This window comes from Dendrobates tinctorius, unplaced genomic scaffold, assembly GCF_039654945.1.
Source record: "Dendrobates tinctorius isolate UK_male_01 unplaced genomic scaffold, ASM3965494v1 ptg000051l, whole genome shotgun sequence".
NCBI lineage: Eukaryota > Metazoa > Chordata > Amphibia > Anura > Dendrobatidae > Dendrobates > Dendrobates tinctorius.
In genome coordinates, this window is record NW_027361719.1 from 12,658,891 (window position 1) to 12,682,082 (window position 23,192).

The 23,192-nt window shown below is 43.2% G+C and overlaps 1 protein-coding gene across 2 annotated transcripts in view; it reads right to left on the reverse strand.

Moving 5' to 3' along the window:
* Window positions 1-23,192, reverse strand: part of LOC141091390 (solute carrier family 26 member 10-like) — a 121,046-nt gene that overhangs the window by 13,783 nt on the left and 84,071 nt on the right. For both annotated transcript variants that reach the window (XM_073576945.1, XM_073576944.1), the window contains exons 13-14: window positions 20,403-20,582; window positions 16,456-16,516 (exon numbers count right to left, since the gene is read on the reverse strand). In XM_073576945.1, the coding sequence (XP_073433046.1) occupies window positions 16,456-16,516; window positions 20,403-20,582 (241 nt within the window). The remainder of the gene's footprint in view (window positions 1-16,455; window positions 16,517-20,402; window positions 20,583-23,192) is intronic.

Consider the following 23,192-nt stretch of genomic DNA (forward strand, 5'->3'; position numbering starts at 1 on the left):
AACGCATTAAAAAAACGCATACAAATGCATACAAACGCTGCGTTTTTTTCCAGCATTTTAATGCGCATGCAGGAAAAAAACGCAGCGTTTTTGCGCGTTTGTATGCGTTTTTTGTGCGTTTGCGTTTTTTTACAGATTTTGGAAAAACCCCACAAAAAAGAAAAAACAACCATTCAACAACACACAAGACCAATGGGACTTCATTGTGGGTGTGGTATGTTAATATATATACACCCTGTCTACAGTATTCTTCACATTTGCTTGATTCTTCTCGTGACCATGGATCTGCGCTGGAAGAGTTTTCACTTCAACTTGGATTTGGACATCGCGATGGCTCAGGCGTATGCAGTTGCTTGCCATGAACAAAGGAAGAGAGAGAGGCAGCGAAGACGGCGGCGTATGTGGATACATCCGATTGTTGAACTCCGGGAGAGCCGTGGGGCATACCATACCCTCTACAGCGAGCTCCAGTCAAACCCGGAGAAATTTACAGATTATATCCGGATGTCCCACGAAAGTTTCATGGATTTGCTTGCTCGTGTCCAACAATCCATCCGGAGACAGGACACACAGCTCCGTCGTGCGATTCCTCCTGAGGAACGGCTACTGGTGACATTACGGTATGTTTTAAAAACAAAGGGGTGTGGTCTGATGTTTTTTTTTGTAAATTTAGTATTCAAAACCTTGGGTAATTAGTTTTCGTGAATGTACTAATATTTTTTTTATAGTTTTTAAAAATAATATACATAAATATTAATTTTACTTCTTTGTCTGTTCACAGATTCCTGGCGACTGGAGAAACCCTATCCTCACTACACTTCCAGTACCGTATTGGAATCTCTACCTTGTCTGGAATTGTTGCTGACACCTGCCGGGCTCTCTGGAATGTTCTTTGCCCAGAATTTATGCCCCTGCCCACCGCTGAAAAGTGGATGGAAATTGCTGACAAATTCTGGACAGTATGCAATTTTCCCAACTGTTTGGGAGCTGTTGATGGGAAACACATACGGATCATCAAACCCCAAAGAACGGGATCTGAGTACTATAATTACAAAAAGTACTTTTCAATAGTACTCATTGCAATTGCGGATGCCGGATGTATGTTTGTAGCAGTGGACATTGGAGCATTTGGCCGTGGTAATGACTCGCAGGCTTTTAAAAACTCAGACATGGGCCGGAGGTTGTATGGCAACCAATTTAATTTCCCTATGCCACGGCCTCTTCCTCACACCGAAGCTCCGCCACTGCCCTTTGTAATGGTTGGCGATGAGGCTTTTCAAATGTGCGGAAACTTACTGAAACCCTACTCCAGCCGGGACTTGGACCACACCAAAAAAATTTTTAATTACAGGCTGACCAGGGCCAGAAGAACTGTCGAGTGTGCTTTTGGGATTCTTGTTTCCAGATGGCGAATTCTGGGCACGGCCATTAATCTTAAACTTGAAACAGTCGATGAGGTGGTGAAGGCCTGTGTGGTTCTACATAACTTTGTGATGGCTAAAGAGCACCCGACCTTTGAACTGGACGATGATGCTCCTAACCCATTGCCTGAATTCACTCAGCACACTCTCAGGTCATCCGTTGAAGTTGGCCAAATGAGGGACAAATTTGCGGCCTACTTTATTTCTGATGTAGGACGGGTGCACTGGCAAGATGAAATGGTGTAATGTTGTTGTTTATGGTAATAAAAATCCTTATTTGATACCATTACTGAGTGCACTATATTTTTTAAACTCCGATTAATTAAAAAACTTCCCATGTATAACTGAATTTTGTTATGTTCACACACCTGGGCAGGTAAATACACATACGAGTTAAAATGCAGCATTGCTAGTCTGCGTGAAATATATTGGAATGAGCAAAGCTGCAGGCCATGAATCAGGAAACCATTTTTTTTCAAGATAAAATTGTGCAAATAGTTTAAAACAAAGTATGTGATTTTCTCAAAACACAACACTCAAAACCCAACCCCAATGAAAGTCCATGGGGAATACAAGTCAGCATTGAGTGGATGAATGTAATCTGCTCCATTAAAAGTTATTACACTAGGCCTTTGAATGACTATACTAGGCCGTGGTATTTCAAATATGAGTATACTAGGCCTTGGGGCTAGTAGTATAGTAATATGTGAAATACCACGGCCTAGTATAGTCATACCAAGGCCTACTGTAATAACTCGATTTTTAACAACTAGCATCTTGTTTCAACAAAAACAAACTGGTGAAACTAGAAAGAAACTTATTTTTTAGACAAGTTTCAACAGTTTGTTTTTCATGAAACCAGATTCTATTTGGTAAAACTAGAGTTATTACACTAGGCCTTGGAATGACTATACTAGGCCGTGGTATTTCAAATATGAGTATACTAGGCCTTGGGGCTAGTAGTATATGTGAAATACCACGGCCTAGTATAGTCATACCAAGGCCTACTGTAATAACTCGATTTTTAACAACTAGCATCTTGTTTCACCAAAAACAAACTGGTGAAACTAGAAAGAAACTTATTTTTTAGACAAGTTTCAACAGTTTGTTTTTCATGAAACCAGATTCTATTTTGTAAAACTAGAGTTATTACACTAGGCCTTGGAATGACTATACTAGGCCGTGGTATTTCAAATATGAGTATACTAGGCCTTGGGGCTAGTAGTATATGTGAAATACCACGGCCTAGTATAGTCATACCAAGGCCTACTGTAATAACTCGATTTTTAACAACTAGCATCTTGTTTCACCAAAAACAAACTGGTGAAACTAGAAAGAAACTTATTTTTTAGACAAGTTTCAACAGTTTGTTTTTCATGAAACCAGATTCTATTTTGTAAAACTAGAGTTATTACACTAGGCCTTTGAATGACTATACTAGTCCATGTTATTTCACATATGACTATACTAGCCCTTGGGTTGGTTTTTAACATGTATTTACCCATCAGTGTGTGTGAGCGGCGCAAACAACATTAATGAAACTTATTAATGGTGAACCACAAATGTAAATTTATTTTTTATCACAAAAAAAAAATTTAAAAATTATTTTTTACGGCGTTTGGGGGCAGATGGTTTCAATTTGGGGGTGTGCAGGGAATATGCAACACTTGCAGTTGAAGACGGTGTTTGAGGGGAAGGGGCAACAAAACTTGTGGGGGAAGGTAGTCCAGTTAAGGGAATTAAACTTGGAACACTTGTAGGAGAGGAAATCTGTTCAGTTACATTAGTTGTAATGGCATGTCGCCGTAGGCTTGTGTGCCTGGACCGACTTTGGCCCAATGCCCGCCTTGATTGATTTCGCCTTGAAGTAGGGGCAAATATGGAATGTAGGTCCCCCGTCTGCTGGTATGGCTGCTGCTGCTGAGGTGGCGGCTGCTGCTGCAGAGGTTGCGGCTGCTGCTGAGGTGGCGGCTGCTGCTGAGGTGGCGGCTGCTGCTGAGGTGGCAGCTGCTGCTGAGGTGGTTGCTGCTGCTGCTGAGGTGGCGGCTGCTGCTGAGGTGGTTGCTGCTGCTGCTGAGGTGGCGGCTGCTGCTGAGGTGGCTGCTGCTGCTGAGGTGGCGTCTGCTGAGTTGGCTGCTGCTGCTGAGGTGGCTGATGCTGCTCTTCTTGTTCAGTGCTCGTCCTTGCAGGAGGACTGGTGGCGGCAGTGATGGCCCAGGTTTGCAGAGTGGTGGTGGCAGGGCTACTACATGTTGTTGTAGCGGCAGGGCTGTTCCATGTTTGCCTAGTGGTGGCTGAGCTCCACGCATGCATGGGATTGGCGGTGGTGCTCCAGACAGGAGCAGCGCTTGCCATGGTGGTGTCGGTGAAGTGACCAGCTGCACTCAGACTTGTGGTGGTGTAACGGTGGGTGTCCAGCCTTTGAAGAGAGGTGTCCGTGCAGTGGTATGCAGCACAAGTCGGTAGTGAGGTGAAGCGAGTCAATGGTGGCACAGGTGGAAAGGACACCACTGACTGCTGACCGTACCGATTATGCTGCATAGCCTGCAAGAAAGCATTGTTGCAGGCCTGCAGCACATTCAGCTGTTGATCAGGACTAAGGTGTTCCGCCATGCCCTTTTCAATCTTACTAAAAAAATGGTGTGCTGGTCTGTTGAGGTCGGCCTCCAGACGGTCAAGGCGCTGTTCTACAGAATTGAAGCGGTGTTCAAAGTGGTTAAAACCACGTTCCATCAGTGCAAAACCGCTTTCAACTCTGTCGGACAGTGACTTGAGGCTGGAATTAAATGTCTCGCTCAAATGCATAAACTCGGGCAAGACATTCCTGTCCAAGGCCCTCTGCCGCTGGCGGGTAGTGCCCGCATAACCAGTGGCAGAGACCTGGGACAGGGGAACACCTGATGGCCCAGCTTCCTGGTCACCAGCTGTGTGTGTGTGGGACCTGCAAGGTGCTTCCTGGCTGTCGGATGGCTGGGACGGGTCAGAGGACGTCCGACGAAGGACCGCTCCAGGGCCAGGTTGCAGGGTGCTGCTCCAGGTGCTGTGGAAGAAAGGAAAATCATTACTACCATGCCTTTACAAGAAGCATCAGCTGTGGATTAGAAAAACACAGATTAATAAAAATAAAAACCCAAAATGTATAATACTTACGATCTTGTGGCAAGGACCGGTCTTAGGAACTGCAACGCGTGATAGTGACGGTATCTAGTTCTGGTCCTTGACGCAGATCCACTGCGAACCTGGCCCTCAGCACGAACATCACTGTTGAAGCGGTCCTTGATCGAACGCCAACGTGTTCGGACTTTGTCCACTGTTGATAAAAAAAAACAGTGCCGTCAAGTACAACAGTCACTGCTTCACAATTTAGCAATACAATACTCAAAGCAGTCACTGTACACCCCGATGACACTGTTGGGTTTCCTGCTAGAATACACCTAGCACGAAACCCAACAGTGCCGTCAAGGACAACAGTCACTGCGGCACAATGTAGCAATACAATACTCAAAGCAGTCACTGTAGACCACGATGACACTGTTGGGTTTCCTGCTAGAATACGCCTAGCACGAAACCCAACAGTGCCGTCAAGGACAACAGTCACTGCGGCACAATGTAGCAATACAATACTCAAAGCAGTCACTGTAGACCACGATGACACTGTTGGGTTTCCTGCTAGAATACGCCTAGCACGAAACCCAACAGTGCCGTCAAGGACAACAGTCACTGCGGCACAATGTAGCAATACAATACTCAAAGCAGTCACTGTAGACCCCGATGACACTGTTGGGTTTCCTGCTAGAATACGCCTAGCACGAAACCCAACAGTGCCGTCAAGGACAACAGTCACTGCGGCACAATGTAGCAATACAATACTCAAAGCAGTCACTGTAGACCACGATGACACTGTTGGGTTTCCTGCTAGAATACGCCTAGCACGAAACCCAACAGTGCCGTCAAGGACAACAGTCACTGCGGCACAATGTAGCAATACAATACTCAAAGCAGTCACTGTAGACCCCGATGACACTGTTGGGTTTCCTGCTAGAATACGCCTAGCACGAAACCCAACAGTGCCGTCAAGGACAACAGTCACTGCGGCACAATGTAGCAATACAATACTCAAAGCAGTCACTGTAGACCACGATGACACTGTTGGGTTTCCTGCTAGAATACGCCTAGCACGAAACCCAACAGTGCCGTCAAGGACAACAGTCACTGCGGCACAATGTAGCAATACAATACTCAAAGCAGTCACTGTAGACCACGATGACACTGTTGGGTTTCCTGCTAGAATACGCCTAGCACGAAACCCAACAGTGCCGTCAAGGACAACAGTCACTGCGGCACAATACAGAGCAGGGAAATACTCACTAAACGCCTTTTTGGCGGATGCTGTGGCGCTGTCCCAGCCATCCATCAACGCTGCGGCCACCTCATTCCATAGCCGCCGTGTCACCACATTGTCCTTGTACAGCCGGTCACGGCTGTCCCACAACGGCGAACGCTCCTGGACCAGGCTGATGAGCTGCTCATTATCCAGGTAGACGTCTTCATCCCGTTGTGGAACCTAGACAAAACACATTCATTAGAATAATCAAATTTAAATTGACTAAAAAGTTACAAAAAAAGAAAAAAAAAAAAGAGTAAAAATAGAAGATAAAAAAAAAAAAAAAACATTACAAATCATTTGATACTTACATTACGTATCACCACCGGGACTTGGCTTCGCTGCTCCTGCTGTTCGCCCTCACTATTCCCGTCCGCAGATGATGATGACGATGTCTGAAAGTTGAAAAAAACGTAAGAGATTTGGAGAAGCAGCAGATATACTTACCAGATGCACGAAAATAATCACCTCACGGTCTGCTTGCGCCAATTCCTGCCGCGATGGGGAATACTCCGATTCTGAAGACATACTGCATGTAAAAATAATAAAAATCATTAGTACATACATAATTTAAAAGGACAGGCATATAATGTAATATACTCACATTCTTCGCTGATATAATGTGTTCTTGGTTGAATGTCTGCTCTTCAATCTGTCTAGTGTAGTAGTGGCAGAGTTTTGGCAGGCACCTCCTTTATATAGCCTTTTTTTTTGGACTTTAGAAGATTCTAACTAGGATAAAAAGTGGACACCACCCAAAAAACGCTGCGCTAAAAAAGCGCATACCTGCGCATGCCAGTGCGCACGTATGCGCATCCATAGGCTATAATGGCCATTTTTAGCGCAAAACGTGCGCATACGTGCGCATGCGATTTTTTCAAGGGCCAAAAAATGCAACATGCAGCGTCTGGAAAATACCATCGCACACCCCAAAAAAACGCAGCGCATGAAAATCGCATACATGCGCTTACAAGTGCGCAGGTATGCGCACCCATGTTAAATATAGGGGAAAAATCGCATGCGCACGTATGCGTTTTTTTCCAGCGCTAAAAAACGCAAATGTGAAACCAGCCTTAGGCTAGTTTCACACTTGCTTTTTTTTGCAGCGCGTTTTTCCCGCAAAAAAACGCATTAAAAAAACGCATACAAATGCATACAAACGCTGCGTTTTTTTCCAGCATTTTAATGCGCATGCAGGAAAAAAACGCAGCGTTTTTGCGCGTTTGTATGCGTTTTTTGTGCGTTTGCGTTTTTTTACAGATTTTGGAAAAACCCCACAAAAAAGAAAAAACAACCATTCAACAACACACAAGACCAATGGGACTTCATTGTGGGTGTGGTATGTTAATATATATACACCCTGTCTACAGTATTCTTCACATTTGCTTGATTCTTCTCGTGACCATGGATCTGCGCTGGAAGAGTTTTCACTTCAACTTGGATTTGGACATCGCGATGGCTCAGGCGTATGCAGTTGCTTGCCATGAACAAAGGAAGAGAGAGAGGCAGCGAAGACGGCGGCGTATGTGGATACATCCGATTGTTGAACTCCGGGAGAGCCGTGGGGCATACCATACCCTCTACAGCGAGCTCCAGTCAAACCCGGAGAAATTTACAGATTATATCCGGATGTCCCACGAAAGTTTCATGGATTTGCTTGCTCGTGTCCAACAATCCATCCGGAGACAGGACACACAGCTCCGTCGTGCGATTCCTCCTGAGGAACGGCTACTGGTGACATTACGGTATGTTTTAAAAACAAAGGGGTGTGGTCTGATGTTTTTTTTTGTAAATTTAGTATTCAAAACCTTGGGTAATTAGTTTTCGTGAATGTACTAATATTTTTTTTATAGTTTTTAAAAATAATATACATAAATATTAATTTTACTTCTTTGTCTGTTCACAGATTCCTGGCGACTGGAGAAACCCTATCCTCACTACACTTCCAGTACCGTATTGGAATCTCTACCTTGTCTGGAATTGTTGCTGACACCTGCCGGGCTCTCTGGAATGTTCTTTGCCCAGAATTTATGCCCCTGCCCACCGCTGAAAAGTGGATGGAAATTGCTGACAAATTCTGGACAGTATGCAATTTTCCCAACTGTTTGGGAGCTGTTGATGGGAAACACATACGGATCATCAAACCCCAAAGAACGGGATCTGAGTACTATAATTACAAAAAGTACTTTTCAATAGTACTCATTGCAATTGCGGATGCCGGATGTATGTTTGTAGCAGTGGACATTGGAGCATTTGGCCGTGGTAATGACTCGCAGGCTTTTAAAAACTCAGACATGGGCCGGAGGTTGTATGGCAACCAATTTAATTTCCCTATGCCACGGCCTCTTCCTCACACCGAAGCTCCGCCACTGCCCTTTGTAATGGTTGGCGATGAGGCTTTTCAAATGTGCGGAAACTTACTGAAACCCTACTCCAGCCGGGACTTGGACCACACCAAAAAAATTTTTAATTACAGGCTGACCAGGGCCAGAAGAACTGTCGAGTGTGCTTTTGGGATTCTTGTTTCCAGATGGCGAATTCTGGGCACGGCCATTAATCTTAAACTTGAAACAGTCGATGAGGTGGTGAAGGCCTGTGTGGTTCTACATAACTTTGTGATGGCTAAAGAGCACCCGACCTTTGAACTGGACGATGATGCTCCTAACCCATTGCCTGAATTCACTCAGCACACTCTCAGGTCATCCGTTGAAGTTGGCCAAATGAGGGACAAATTTGCGGCCTACTTTATTTCTGATGTAGGACGGGTGCACTGGCAAGATGAAATGGTGTAATGTTGTTGTTTATGGTAATAAAAATCCTTATTTGATACCATTACTGAGTGCACTATATTTTTTAAACTCCGATTAATTAAAAAACTTCCCATGTATAACTGAATTTTGTTATGTTCACACACCTGGGCAGGTAAATACACATACGAGTTAAAATGCAGCATTGCTAGTCTGCGTGAAATATATTGGAATGAGCAAAGCTGCAGGCCATGAATCAGGAAACCATTTTTTTTCAAGATAAAATTGTGCAAATAGTTTAAAACAAAGTATGTGATTTTCTCAAAACACAACACTCAAAACCCAACCCCAATGAAAGTCCATGGGGAATACAAGTCAGCATTGAGTGGATGAATGTAATCTGCTCCATTAAAAGTTATTACACTAGGCCTTTGAATGACTATACTAGGCCGTGGTATTTCAAATATGAGTATACTAGGCCTTGGGGCTAGTAGTATAGTAATATGTGAAATACCACGGCCTAGTATAGTCATACCAAGGCCTACTGTAATAACTCGATTTTTAACAACTAGCATCTTGTTTCAACAAAAACAAACTGGTGAAACTAGAAAGAAACTTATTTTTTAGACAAGTTTCAACAGTTTGTTTTTCATGAAACCAGATTCTATTTGGTAAAACTAGAGTTATTACACTAGGCCTTGGAATGACTATACTAGGCCGTGGTATTTCAAATATGAGTATACTAGGCCTTGGGGCTAGTAGTATATGTGAAATACCACGGCCTAGTATAGTCATACCAAGGCCTACTGTAATAACTCGATTTTTAACAACTAGCATCTTGTTTCACCAAAAACAAACTGGTGAAACTAGAAAGAAACTTATTTTTTAGACAAGTTTCAACAGTTTGTTTTTCATGAAACCAGATTCTATTTTGTAAAACTAGAGTTATTACACTAGGCCTTGGAATGACTATACTAGGCCGTGGTATTTCAAATATGAGTATACTAGGCCTTGGGGCTAGTAGTATATGTGAAATACCACGGCCTAGTATAGTCATACCAAGGCCTACTGTAATAACTCGATTTTTAACAACTAGCATCTTGTTTCACCAAAAACAAACTGGTGAAACTAGAAAGAAACTTATTTTTTAGACAAGTTTCAACAGTTTGTTTTTCATGAAACCAGATTCTATTTTGTAAAACTAGAGTTATTACACTAGGCCTTTGAATGACTATACTAGTCCATGTTATTTCACATATGACTATACTAGCCCTTGGGTTGGTTTTTAACATGTATTTACCCATCAGTGTGTGTGAGCGGCGCAAACAACATTAATGAAACTTATTAATGGTGAACCACAAATGTAAATTTATTTTTTATCACAAAAAAAAAATTTAAAAATTATTTTTTACGGCGTTTGGGGGCAGATGGTTTCAATTTGGGGGTGTGCAGGGAATATGCAACACTTGCAGTTGAAGACGGTGTTTGAGGGGAAGGGGCAACAAAACTTGTGGGGGAAGGTAGTCCAGTTAAGGGAATTAAACTTGGAACACTTGTAGGAGAGGAAATCTGTTCAGTTACATTAGTTGTAATGGCATGTCGCCGTAGGCTTGTGTGCCTGGACCGACTTTGGCCCAATGCCCGCCTTGATTGATTTCGCCTTGAAGTAGGGGCAAATATGGAATGTAGGTCCCCCGTCTGCTGGTATGGCTGCTGCTGCTGAGGTGGCGGCTGCTGCTGCAGAGGTTGCGGCTGCTGCTGAGGTGGCGGCTGCTGCTGAGGTGGCGGCTGCTGCTGAGGTGGCAGCTGCTGCTGAGGTGGTTGCTGCTGCTGCTGAGGTGGCGGCTGCTGCTGAGGTGGTTGCTGCTGAGGTGGCGGCTGCTGCTGAGGTGGCTGCTGCTGCTGAGGTGGCGTCTGCTGAGTTGGCTGCTGCTGCTGAGGTGGCTGATGCTGCTCTTCTTGTTCAGTGCTCGTCCTTGCAGGAGGACTGGTGGCGGCAGTGATGGCCCAGGTTTGCAGAGTGGTGGTGGCAGGGCTACTACATGTTGTTGTAGCGGCAGGGCTGTTCCATGTTTGCCTAGTGGTGGCTGAGCTCCACGCATGCATGGGATTGGCGGTGGTGCTCCAGACAGGAGCAGCGCTTGCCATGGTGGTGTCGGTGAAGTGACCAGCTGCACTCAGACTTGTGGTGGTGTAACGGTGGGTGTCCAGCCTTTGAAGAGAGGTGTCCGTGCAGTGGTATGCAGCACAAGTCGGTAGTGAGGTGAAGCGAGTCAATGGTGGCACAGGTGGAAAGGACACCACTGACTGCTGACCGTACCGATTATGCTGCATAGCCTGCAAGAAAGCATTGTTGCAGGCCTGCAGCACATTCAGCTGTTGATCAGGACTAAGGTGTTCCGCCATGCCCTTTTCAATCTTACTAAAAAAATGGTGTGCTGGTCTGTTGAGGTCGGCCTCCAGACGGTCAAGGCGCTGTTCTACAGAATTGAAGCGGTGTTCAAAGTGGTTAAAACCACGTTCCATCAGTGCAAAACCGCTTTCAACTCTGTCGGACAGTGACTTGAGGCTGGAATTAAATGTCTCGCTCAAATGCATAAACTCGGGCAAGACATTCCTGTCCAAGGCCCTCTGCCGCTGGCGGGTAGTGCCCGCATAACCAGTGGCAGAGACCTGGGACAGGGGAACACCTGATGGCCCAGCTTCCTGGTCACCAGCTGTGTGTGTGTGGGACCTGCAAGGTGCTTCCTGGCTGTCGGATGGCTGGGACGGGTCAGAGGACGTCCGACGAAGGACCGCTCCAGGGCCAGGTTGCAGGGTGCTGCTCCAGGTGCTGTGGAAGAAAGGAAAATCATTACTACCATGCCTTTACAAGAAGCATCAGCTGTGGATTAGAAAAACACAGATTAATAAAAATAAAAACCCAAAATGTATAATACTTACGATCTTGTGGCAAGGACCGGTCTTAGGAACTGCAACGCGTGATAGTGACGGTATCTAGTTCTGGTCCTTGACGCAGATCCACTGCGAACCTGGCCCTCAGCACGAACATCACTGTTGAAGCGGTCCTTGATCGAACGCCAACGTGTTCGGACTTTGTCCACTGTTGATAAAAAAAAACAGTGCCGTCAAGTACAACAGTCACTGCTTCACAATTTAGCAATACAATACTCAAAGCAGTCACTGTACACCCCGATGACACTGTTGGGTTTCCTGCTAGAATACACCTAGCACGAAACCCAACAGTGCCGTCAAGGACAACAGTCACTGCGGCACAATGTAGCAATACAATACTCAAAGCAGTCACTGTAGACCACGATGACACTGTTGGGTTTCCTGCTAGAATACGCCTAGCACGAAACCCAACAGTGCCGTCAAGGACAACAGTCACTGCGGCACAATGTAGCAATACAATACTCAAAGCAGTCACTGTAGACCACGATGACACTGTTGGGTTTCCTGCTAGAATACGCCTAGCACGAAACCCAACAGTGCCGTCAAGGACAACAGTCACTGCGGCACAATGTAGCAATACAATACTCAAAGCAGTCACTGTAGACCCCGATGACACTGTTGGGTTTCCTGCTAGAATACGCCTAGCACGAAACCCAACAGTGCCGTCAAGGACAACAGTCACTGCGGCACAATGTAGCAATACAATACTCAAAGCAGTCACTGTAGACCACGATGACACTGTTGGGTTTCCTGCTAGAATACGCCTAGCACGAAACCCAACAGTGCCGTCAAGGACAACAGTCACTGCGGCACAATGTAGCAATACAATACTCAAAGCAGTCACTGTAGACCCCGATGACACTGTTGGGTTTCCTGCTAGAATACGCCTAGCACGAAACCCAACAGTGCCGTCAAGGACAACAGTCACTGCGGCACAATGTAGCAATACAATACTCAAAGCAGTCACTGTAGACCACGATGACACTGTTGGGTTTCCTGCTAGAATACGCCTAGCACGAAACCCAACAGTGCCGTCAAGGACAACAGTCACTGCGGCACAATGTAGCAATACAATACTCAAAGCAGTCACTGTAGACCACGATGACACTGTTGGGTTTCCTGCTAGAATACGCCTAGCACGAAACCCAACAGTGCCGTCAAGGACAACAGTCACTGCGGCACAATACAGAGCAGGGAAATACTCACTAAACGCCTTTTTGGCGGATGCTGTGGCGCTGTCCCAGCCATCCATCAACGCTGCGGCCACCTCATTCCATAGCCGCCGTGTCACCACATTGTCCTTGTACAGCCGGTCACGGCTGTCCCACAACGGCGAACGCTCCTGGACCAGGCTGATGAGCTGCTCATTATCCAGGTAGACGTCTTCATCCCGTTGTGGAACCTAGACAAAACACATTCATTAGAATAATCAAATTTAAATTGACTAAAAAGTTACAAAAAAAGAAAAAAAAAAAAGAGTAAAAATAGAAGATAAAAAAAAAAAAAAACATTACAAATCATTTGATACTTACATTACGTATCACCACCGGGACTTGGCTTCGCTGCTCCTGCTGTTCGCCCTCACTATTCCCGTCCGCAGATGATGATGACGATGTCTGAAAGTTGAAAAAAACGTAAGAGATTTGGAGAAGCAGCAGATATACTTACCAGATGCACGAAAATAATCACCTCACGGTCTGCTTGCGCCAATTCCTGCCGCGATGGGGAATACTCCGATTCTGAAGACATACTGCATGTAAAAATAATAAAAATCATTAGTACATACATAATTTAAAAGGACAGGCATATAATGTAATATACTCACATTCTTCGCTGATATAATGTGTTCTTGGTTGAATGTCTGCTCTTCAATCTGTCTAGTGTAGTAGTGGCAGAGTTTTGGCAGGCACCTCCTTTATATAGCCTTTTTTTTTGGACTTTAGAAGATTCTAACTAGGATAAAAAGTGGACACCACCCAAAAAACGCTGCGCTAAAAAAGCGCATACCTGCGCATGCCAGTGCGCACGTATGCGCATCCATAGGCTATAATGGCCATTTTTAGCGCAAAACGTGCGCATACGTGCGCATGCGATTTTTTCAAGGGCCAAAAAATGCAACATGCAGCGTCTGGAAAATACCATCGCACACCCCAAAAAAACGCAGCGCATGAAAATCGCATACATGCGCTTACAAGTGCGCAGGTATGCGCACCCATGTTAAATATAGGGGAAAAATCGCATGCGCACGTATGCGTTTTTTTCCAGCGCTAAAAAACGCAAATGTGAAACCAGCCTTAGAGAAGTGAAGGCGGGAGTGGATCAGAGCAACAGTGATGGTTTTTCTTGATTCCATGGAGAGAAAAGGGTGGATTCTAGAGATGTTCTTTACGTGTAAGGCCTGTTTCACACTTCCGTTTTTGTGTCCGCCAAACGGATCCGTTTCCGTTTTTGACGGAAACTGATGCAAACGGATCCGTTTTTTTAAAAACGGATCCGTTTTTTTGACGGATCCGCGGTAACCGTAATGGAAGTCTATGGGACAAAAAAAACGGATCCTGCAAAAAATGGCGGATCCGTTTTTTTACGGAAAACAACGGATTTTGACGGATTTGAAAAAACGGAAGTGTGAAACAGGCCTAAGCTACAAGAGTGGGCAAGAGATTGTATATGGGAAGTGAAGGAAAGATTGGTGTCAAACGTAATGCCCAGACAGTGCACCTGCTGCTGGGGCATTATTGTGGTGCCACCCACAGAGAGGGAGATGTCAGCTTTAGTGAGGTAAGTAGATAGTGGGAGCAGAAGAAGTTTAGTTTTGGAAAGGTTGCATTTTAGATAGAGAGCAATATCCAAAACGTATCATTTCTCCTTGTGGAGGTGAGGAGACTTAAAGCCGCAATGCTCCTCTGGGAAATATGCTAATTATGCAAATTGTCTCTTCAGAGCGGAAGAGGACTAGAACTCTAGTGCCACCTATTGGAAGTAGCAATCCTAAAAGTCAATGTTGACCCTTTAACGAGCCTTGTTACATGACTTAGGATAAAAGCCAAGCCAGAATCTCCATTTTCAGACACTGTGTTTCGGGGTACTGCCCCTCATTAGTGCAAAGTGTGAGATCTGGTTTGGCTGTGTGAGAGGCGTCTGACCGATATCCAAGAAGTATCATTTCTCCTTGTGGAGAATGACTTGCTAAGCATGTCGAGGTGAGGAGACTTAAAGCCGCAATGCTCCTCTGGGAAATAGAGAGAGAGCAGACATGATGTTGGAGACTGTGGACAGAGTCACTGGTGTATTGCAATACAGCGGGGGTAAAGTCATGGGATGAGGTGTATAGTTGTGTGTCATCAGCAAAAATTTGGTACTGAAAGCCAAATCTGCTGATAGTCTTTCAGATTTAGGTTGTTTACAGAGAAAAGAGAAGGGGGCCAAGTACTGAACCCTGAGGGACCCCAATAGTGAGAGGAAGAGGAGAAGTGGAGCCAGCGAACGATACACTGAAGGATCGGTGAGAAAGATAGGAAAAGAACCAGGAGAGAGCAATGTCCTCTATGCCTATTGATTGGAGCATAGAGAGTAGGAGGTGGTGGTCAACAGTGTCGAAAGCTGCAGAAAGGTTGAGAAGAATAAGCAGAGTGGTGACTGTTACGTTTTGCTGTCAAAAGGTCATTGGTCACTTTGATGAGTGCAGTTTCTGCCGAATGTAGGGGGCGGAAGCTGGACTGTGATGGATCTAGGCGAAAGTTAGTGCAGAGGTAATGGGTAAGGCAGTAATAGACCAGGCGCTCCAAGAGTTTAGCAATGAAAGGGAGATTGGAGTCTGGCCTGTAGTTATTTGTGCAGGATGGATCGAGAGAGGGTTTTTTTTAATAATGAAGTAATGATAGGGTGTTTGACGGAGGAAGGGAAAGATACCAGAGGAGAGGGAGAGAGTCGAGATTTTAGATAGGTGAGTAGTAATGACTGGAGAGAGACTAGAGGAAGTGTGAGGGAATGGAGTCAATAGTGCATGGAGTAGGCTAAGAAGAAGAGAGGATCTTGGAGACTTCTTCTGTGACTGGATAAAAAATGGAGAGGGAGCCAGAGGAGATGCAGGGATGGGAATCATGGCACTGGGAGCTGATTTCCTGATATTCCCTATTTTCTTAATGTGTTTCTGAATACCTTGACAGGTGCAGTTTTTAGAGTGGGTTCATTTGTTGGTGATTTTTTTTTTACATATAAGCCGCAAAAAGTCACTTCAAATATGAAGTGGTCCCTAATGAAATAGGTTTTCAAAATTTTGTTGGAAAAAATGAAAAATTTCCAGTAAACTTTTAACCCTTCTACATTTCTAACAAAAAAAATGTTTAAAAAATTATGCTGACGTAAAGTAGACATGTGGCAAATGTTATTTATTCATTATTTTTAGCATTACTAACATCTGTTTTAAAAGTATAAAATTTAAAAGTTAAAAGATTGCACATTTTTCAAAATTTTCATCAAGTTTCTTTTTTTTTTTCATAAATATACCCAAATCATATCATATCGACCTAAATTTACCACTAATATAAAGAACAATATGTCATGAAAAAAACTATCTCAGAATTACTGGAATATGTTTAAGCAATCCATAGTTATTACCACATAAAGTTCCACGTCAGAATTGAAAAATTTGGCCCGGTTAGGAAGGTGAAAACAGGAATCTGCGCTAAGGAGTTAAAGATTAGAAATGGAACGATCTACACCAATTCCTTTAGCTTCACAAAAATTAGATGCATTTATTTTTTCTTATGGTCATCGAACAAAAGCCTCTTGTATTTACAGACCATGTGAATTTATGGCTGATGGCGACTCTGCATAGCATCCAAGCAGGGTAAAATATTATTGGGTTTCCTATTGTGTAATGCAAACATCAATTACACATTCACGGAGCAGTGATTTTCTCGTACATGAAGTTATGAGTAAACTTTACCTTGTTCTAGCTTTATGTTGCAGCCATCTGGATGATATACCGGGTTTGCGATTCCTGTATCCTACAATATAAAATACAGTTAAAAGCAAATCATAACTGTGCATCTGTGGGGCTTCTCTCCAAGTTTACTTAAAAAGCATCATAGCTTTCTTACTCCATACTTTTAATTAATTACTGTTTTGTGTTTTAGGGCATTTTTCCTTTTTCAAAATTAATTCATTTAGTGGCCAAATTTGGAACTTTTTTCTTATGGGGAAACGTCTCAAGAAATGAAACTTAAAGAAAAAAAAAAAATCACACTGCAAAAAACAGCAAGATTTGTGTGTTTTCTCATTGAAAATAATAATATGCTTACTCATAGAGTACAGGAAGTGGATATTGGAGCAAAATTCTCTCCGAAATGTATATATGTTTGAACATACCCTTGACCTTACTATAGCTCTTTGGAATAGACCATGAGGAACATTGCCTTAATGGCCAAAAGTTTGTCTATTATTGTCTGCAGCATCAATGCCATGTCGATAGTGCTACCGTTAATCAGAGAGCTTAGCGGTTCATGGCATCAACTTGGACAAAACTGATGAGCTCAGTAATTGGCTGAAATGCTGTCGATATGACAATACGAAACACCCAGGGCAGTGGCATAGAGTCAGTGCTGGACCTGGTGAGGGTAAGTAAGGGACAGCTTGTTTGTTTTTTAAACAAACTGTAGCCAGGGAACAGCAGTTTTCCCAAAATCCAGAAATCCCCATTTCCCAAAACTGCTCATTAATATCACTGCTTATTGTTTTGTCCAGAAAATGTTCTACTTAATTGTATATATAATATGTGTAATGTGTATAATAAACATGACCATGCTATTGCAGATTTATGGAGTGGATATATAGTATCTTATTTATTTAGGTATATACTTAAAGTTCTTAAGCGAGGTATCAAACAGAGCAGAAGAGTAACGAATGCTTGGAAGCAATTTACATCATAAATGAGAGTAGCCACAGCCGGAAAAGTAAATGAGTAATGAGTCAAATGTCATTATCTATGGAGAAATCATCATTTGTCATAGCCTTAATGGGGTTGTCCAGAACTTACCGTGTATATACTGCTGAGCCATCCTTAGCATAGATCATCATCAGATCAGTGGGGGTCTGACACATGGTACACCCAGTGATTAGCTTTCTGACACTCTAAAGGCCCTTTTACATTTAGCGATGCACCAGCGATCCAACCAGCGATCCGACCCGGTCAGGATCGCTGGTGCATCGCTAAATGATCGCTAGTGAGCTTTCATACAGAAAGATCTCACAGCGATGCAGCAGCGACGCAGCGCACGATACTCACCTTTCACACACAGCGATCCTGCGTCCTCCCGCCCGCCTCCACGCGTCGCTGGACGTCACAGCAGGAAGTCTCAGCAGGAAGCGCCCGACGAGAAATGGAGCTGGACATTCTCGCGCGATCAGCGATGGACAGCGGGGGAGCCGGTCGGCGGTAAGTATCACACATAGCGATATCGCTAGCAATATCGCTATAACGTCACAAAACCAGTGACGTTTTAGCGATATTGCTAGCGATATTGCTTAGTGTAAAACCCCCTTTAGTGTAGTCAAATTTGCAAAATACACAAACCCGGAGCACCACAGCTCCATACATAGTTTAGGGGCCATCAGCTCAGCTCCCATTCATTTTAATAAGCACTGAACGGCAGTACCCCCGCCAATCTTATATTGATGATCTATCCTAGGTCAATAACGTATTAATCCTGGACAACCTCCTTTGATGAGAATCTGTCTCCAGATTTCATAAAACAAACTGCATATACAGTCATATGTTAAAGTTTGGGCACCCCTATTAATGTTAACCTTTTTTCTTTCTAACAATTTTGGTTTTTGCAACAGCTATTTCAGTTTCATATATCTAATAACTGATGGACTCAGTTATATTTCTGGATTCAAATGAGGTTTATTGTACTAACAGAAAATGTGCAATCTGCATTTAAGCAGAATTTGACGGGTGCAAAAGTATGGGCACCCTTATCATTTTCTTGATTTGAACACTCCTAACTACTTTTTACTGACTTCCTGAAGCACTAAATTGGTTTTGTAACCTCATTGAGCTTTGAACTTCATAGCCAGGTGTATCAAATCATGAGAAAAGGTATTTAAGGTGGCCACTTGCAAGTAGTTCTCCTATTTGAGTCTCCTATGAAGAGTGGCATCATGGGCTCCTCAAAACAACTCTCAAATGATCTGAAAACAAAGATTATTCAACATAGCTTTTCAGGGGAAGGATACAAAAAGTTGTCTCAGAGATTTAACCTGTCAGTTTCCACTGTGAGGAACATAGTAAGGAAATGGAAGAACACAGGTACAGTTCTTGTTAAGCCCAGAAGTGGCAGGCCAAGAAAAATATCAGAAAGGCAGAGAAGAAGAATGGTGAGAACAGTCAAGGACAATCCACAGACCACCTCCAAAGACCTGCAGCATCATCTTGCTGCAGATGGTGTCACTGTGCATCGGTCAACAATACAGCGCACTTTGCACAAGGAGAAGCTGTATGGGAGAGTGATGCGAAAGAAGCCGTTTCTGCAAGCATGCCACAAACAGAGTCGCCTGAGGTATGCAAAAGCACATTTGGACAAGCCAGTTACATTTTGGCAGAAGGTCCTGTGGACTGATGAAACAAAGATTGAGTTGTTTGGTCATACAAAAAGGCGTTATGCATGGAGGCTTAAAAACACAGCATTCCAAGAAAAACACTTGCTACCCACAGTAAAATTTGGTGGAGGTTCCATCATGCTTTGGGGCTGTGTGGCCAATGCCGGCACCGGGAATCTTGTTAAAGTTGAGGGTCGCATGGATTCAACTCAGTATCAGCAGATTCTTGACATTAATGTGCAAGAATTAGTGACGAAATTGAAGTTACGCAGGGGATGGATATTTCAGCAAGACAATGATCCAAAACACCGCTCCAAATCTACTCAGGCATTCATGCAGAGGAACAATTACAATGTTCTGGAATGGCCATCCCAGTCCCCAGACCTGAATATCATTGAATATCTGTGGGATGATTTGAAGCGGGCTGTCCATGCTCGGCGACCATCAAACTTAACTGAACTGGAATTGTTTTGTAAACAGGAATGGTCACAAATACCTTCATCCAGGATCAAGGAACTCATTAATAGCTACAGGAAGCGACTAGAGGCTGTTATTTTTGAAAAAGGAGGATCTACGAAATATTAATGTCACTTTTATGTTGAGGTGCCCATACTTTTGCACCGGTCAAATTTTGCTTAAATGCAGATTGCACATTTTCTGTTAGTACAATAAACCTCATTTGAATCCAGAAATATAACTGAGTCCATCAGTTATTAGATATATGAAACTGAAATAGCTGTTGCAAAAACCAAAATTGTTATAAGGAAAAAAGGTTAACATTAATAGGGGGGCCCAAACTTTAACATATGTCTGTATTATTATAGAGATTTCTTAGACCTGATGATGGTGTGCTTACTTTAAAATTCCATGTCACAACGGATGTATTACTCTTTTTTGAAAGTGTAGACTAAATCACCGCCCACCCGGCCTCAATGATAGCTTCTCACTGTACCTCCTATCTGTTGGTGCTGAGATCTCACACTGCTCAGTACAAACTGCAGCTGTTGGTCCGGCTTGTTGGACCAAAACTGAATACACTTGGACTCGAGCTATTTTGCTGTCTTACGGAACTCATTTTACTGGTTAATTATATCTATCACCATCATACATGGGTTTTCAAAGTGAATTCACCAACCAGATTTTCTTGAACTACATAATAATAATAATAATAATAAAAAATGGTATTTTCATTCCAAAAATCTAGTGAAGTATCTGCCTATAAAATATGTATTTCTGATGATACGGTTCCCCGGTGTTAAGTGTCTATATACATGCACAAGGAATTAAGCTTACAACAACAGAGACGCTCATCTTCCTGCCTTGTTCCATGGCCTTTAGCGCTTTCTCTCTCCTCCTTATCTTTTCCTGTGTCAGCCCCACAATCCTTCTCATTGTTTCCTTAAAGATGTCCCTGTTGCCGTAGTAGATGGGGGAGTTATAAGACAGGATCTTCACGCCTGGGATTTCAAAACACTGAAAATAAGAACGCAGACAAAGGACCTATAATACTTGGCAGTGGTTCCTGGAGGCAGTTTTTTTTTTTTGGCTTAAGAAACTGGAAATTTATAGCTAAAATACGCCATTGTTTGAGAGATGTGTTGTTGGCAGCGGGAAGCAGGATTCTTGTCGTGTGTGATTGTATTGCTCTAATTGTGGTTTGGATGGCGTCCATCTCCTCGTGCAGAAGAATATGTCACTGTATAATTTGGTTAAAGACCATGCGAATACAGACAGATGACTCCATCCAAATACACGACTTCGATATTACTTTCTGCTTATTAATTGACTCTTACTTGTTTAGTCATTTCTAAAAGCTGGACAAGTGGTAATTAATTATCCTAAAGTTCATGCCACGGTCATGTACAGCGCTAGAGGGGACCTGTAAAGAGCTTTAGGATGTGTTCACACAATGTTAGGGGTTTTTTTTTGCAGAGATTTTTCAAAAATGAGTGTTCTTAACCACGTTTTTGGAAAACACTTTGAGGTGTGAACATGGCCTTAGAGTCACCAAACTAATTACATTGCTGAATAAGATAGAGAAAAACTAATTTGCATATCCACTTTGAATTTTCGTACAAATAGTGCTGCAAATCCACAAAAGGCCTGGTGATTCCGGGTTTGTGAATCTCCACCTAATGCCACCGCATGGACTTGACTGATGTCTGTTCCTCTTTGCTGATAAAAGTGACATAGCGGCGCTGAACAGACATCGAGCACCCGGAGATCACTTTCTTCCAAAGGCAGCGCCACACCTCTCTGCAGATTGTTCGTGGTACTGCAGCTCAACCACGTTTATTTTATTGTATCTAGGCTGCAGTACCAGACACAACCCATGGACAGGTCTAGTGCTTTTGTCTTGAAGAACGCAGCCATATACGACTCCTACAACCCCTGGCAAAAATTATGGAATCACCGGCCTTGGAGGATGTTCATTCAGTTGTTTAATTTTGTAGACATTCAAATGGCAACTTTCTGGCTTTAAGAAACACTAAAAGAAATCAAGAACAAAAAATGTGGTTGTCAGTAATGGTTACTTTTTTAAACCAAGCATAGGGAAAAAATTATGGGATCACTCAATTCTGAGGAAAAAATTGTGGAATCACCCCAAATCATTCCCAAAACTAACACCTGCATCAAACTAGATCTGCTCGTTAGTCTGCATCTAAAAAGGAGTGATCACACCTTGGAGAGCTGTTGCACCAATTGAACTGACATGAATCATGGGTCCAACATGAGACATGTAAATTGAAACAAAGGATAGGATTATCAAACTCTTAAAAGAGGGTAAATCACACAATGTTGCAAAAGATGTTGGTTGTTCACAGTCAGCTGTGTCTAAAATCTGGACCAATTACAAACAACCTGGGAAGGTTGTTAAAGGCAAACATACTGGTAGACCAAGGAAGACATCAAAGCATCAAGACCGGAAACTTAAAGCAACATGTCTTCAAAACTGTAAATGCACAACAAAACAAATGAGGAACGAATGGGAAGAAACTGGAGTCAATGTCTGTGACCGAACTGTAAGAAACCGCCTAAAGGAAATGGGATTTACATACAGAAAAGCTAAACAAAAGCCATCATTAACACCTAAACAGAAAAAAGCAAGGTTCCAACGGGCTAAGGAAAAGTAATCGTGGACTGTGGTTGACTGGATGAAAGTCATATTCAGTGATGAATCGCAAATCTGCATTGGGCAAGGTGATGATGCTGGAACTTTTGTTTCGTGCCGTTCCAATGATATTTATAAAGATGACTGCCTGAAGAGAACATGCAAATTTCCATAGTCATTGATGATATGGGGCTGCATGTCAGGTAAAGGCGCTGGGGAGATGGCTGTCATTACATCTTCAATAAATGCACAAGTTTATGTTGATATTTTGGACACTTTTCTTCCATCAATTGACAGAATGTTTGGGGATGATGAAATCATTTTTCTAGATGATAATGCATCCTGCCATAGAGCAAAAACTGTGCAAACATTCCTTGAAAAAAGACACATAAGGTCAATGTCATGGTCTGCAAATAGTCCGGATCTCAATACAATTGAAAATCTTTGGTGGAAGTTGAAGAAAATGGTCCATGACAAGGCTCCAACCTGCAAAGCTGATCTGGCAACAGCAATCAGAGAAAGTTGGAGCCAGCTTGATGAAGAGTACTGTTTGACACTCATTAAGTCCATGCCTCAGAGACTGCAAGCTGTTATAAAAGCCAGAGGTGGTGCAACAAAATGCTAGTGATGTGTTGGAGTGTTTTTTGTTGGCTTCTTTTTCCTAATTCCATAATTTTTTCCCTTAGAATTGAGTGATTCCATAATTTTTCCCCTCTGCTTGGTTTAAAAAGTAACCATTACTGACTACCACATTTTTTGTTCTTGATTTCTTTTAGGCTATGTGCACACGTAGCGTTTTAAAACGCTTACTAAAAACCGGACTCCTTCCCAGAAATCGAGCGGTTTTTTCCGCGCGATTTCACCGCAATTATGTTCGCGATTTTGCCGCGATATTCAAGCACTTTCCAAGCGATTTGAAGCATCGCTTGGAAAGTGATTGACAGGTTGGTCACACTCGTCAAACATAGTGT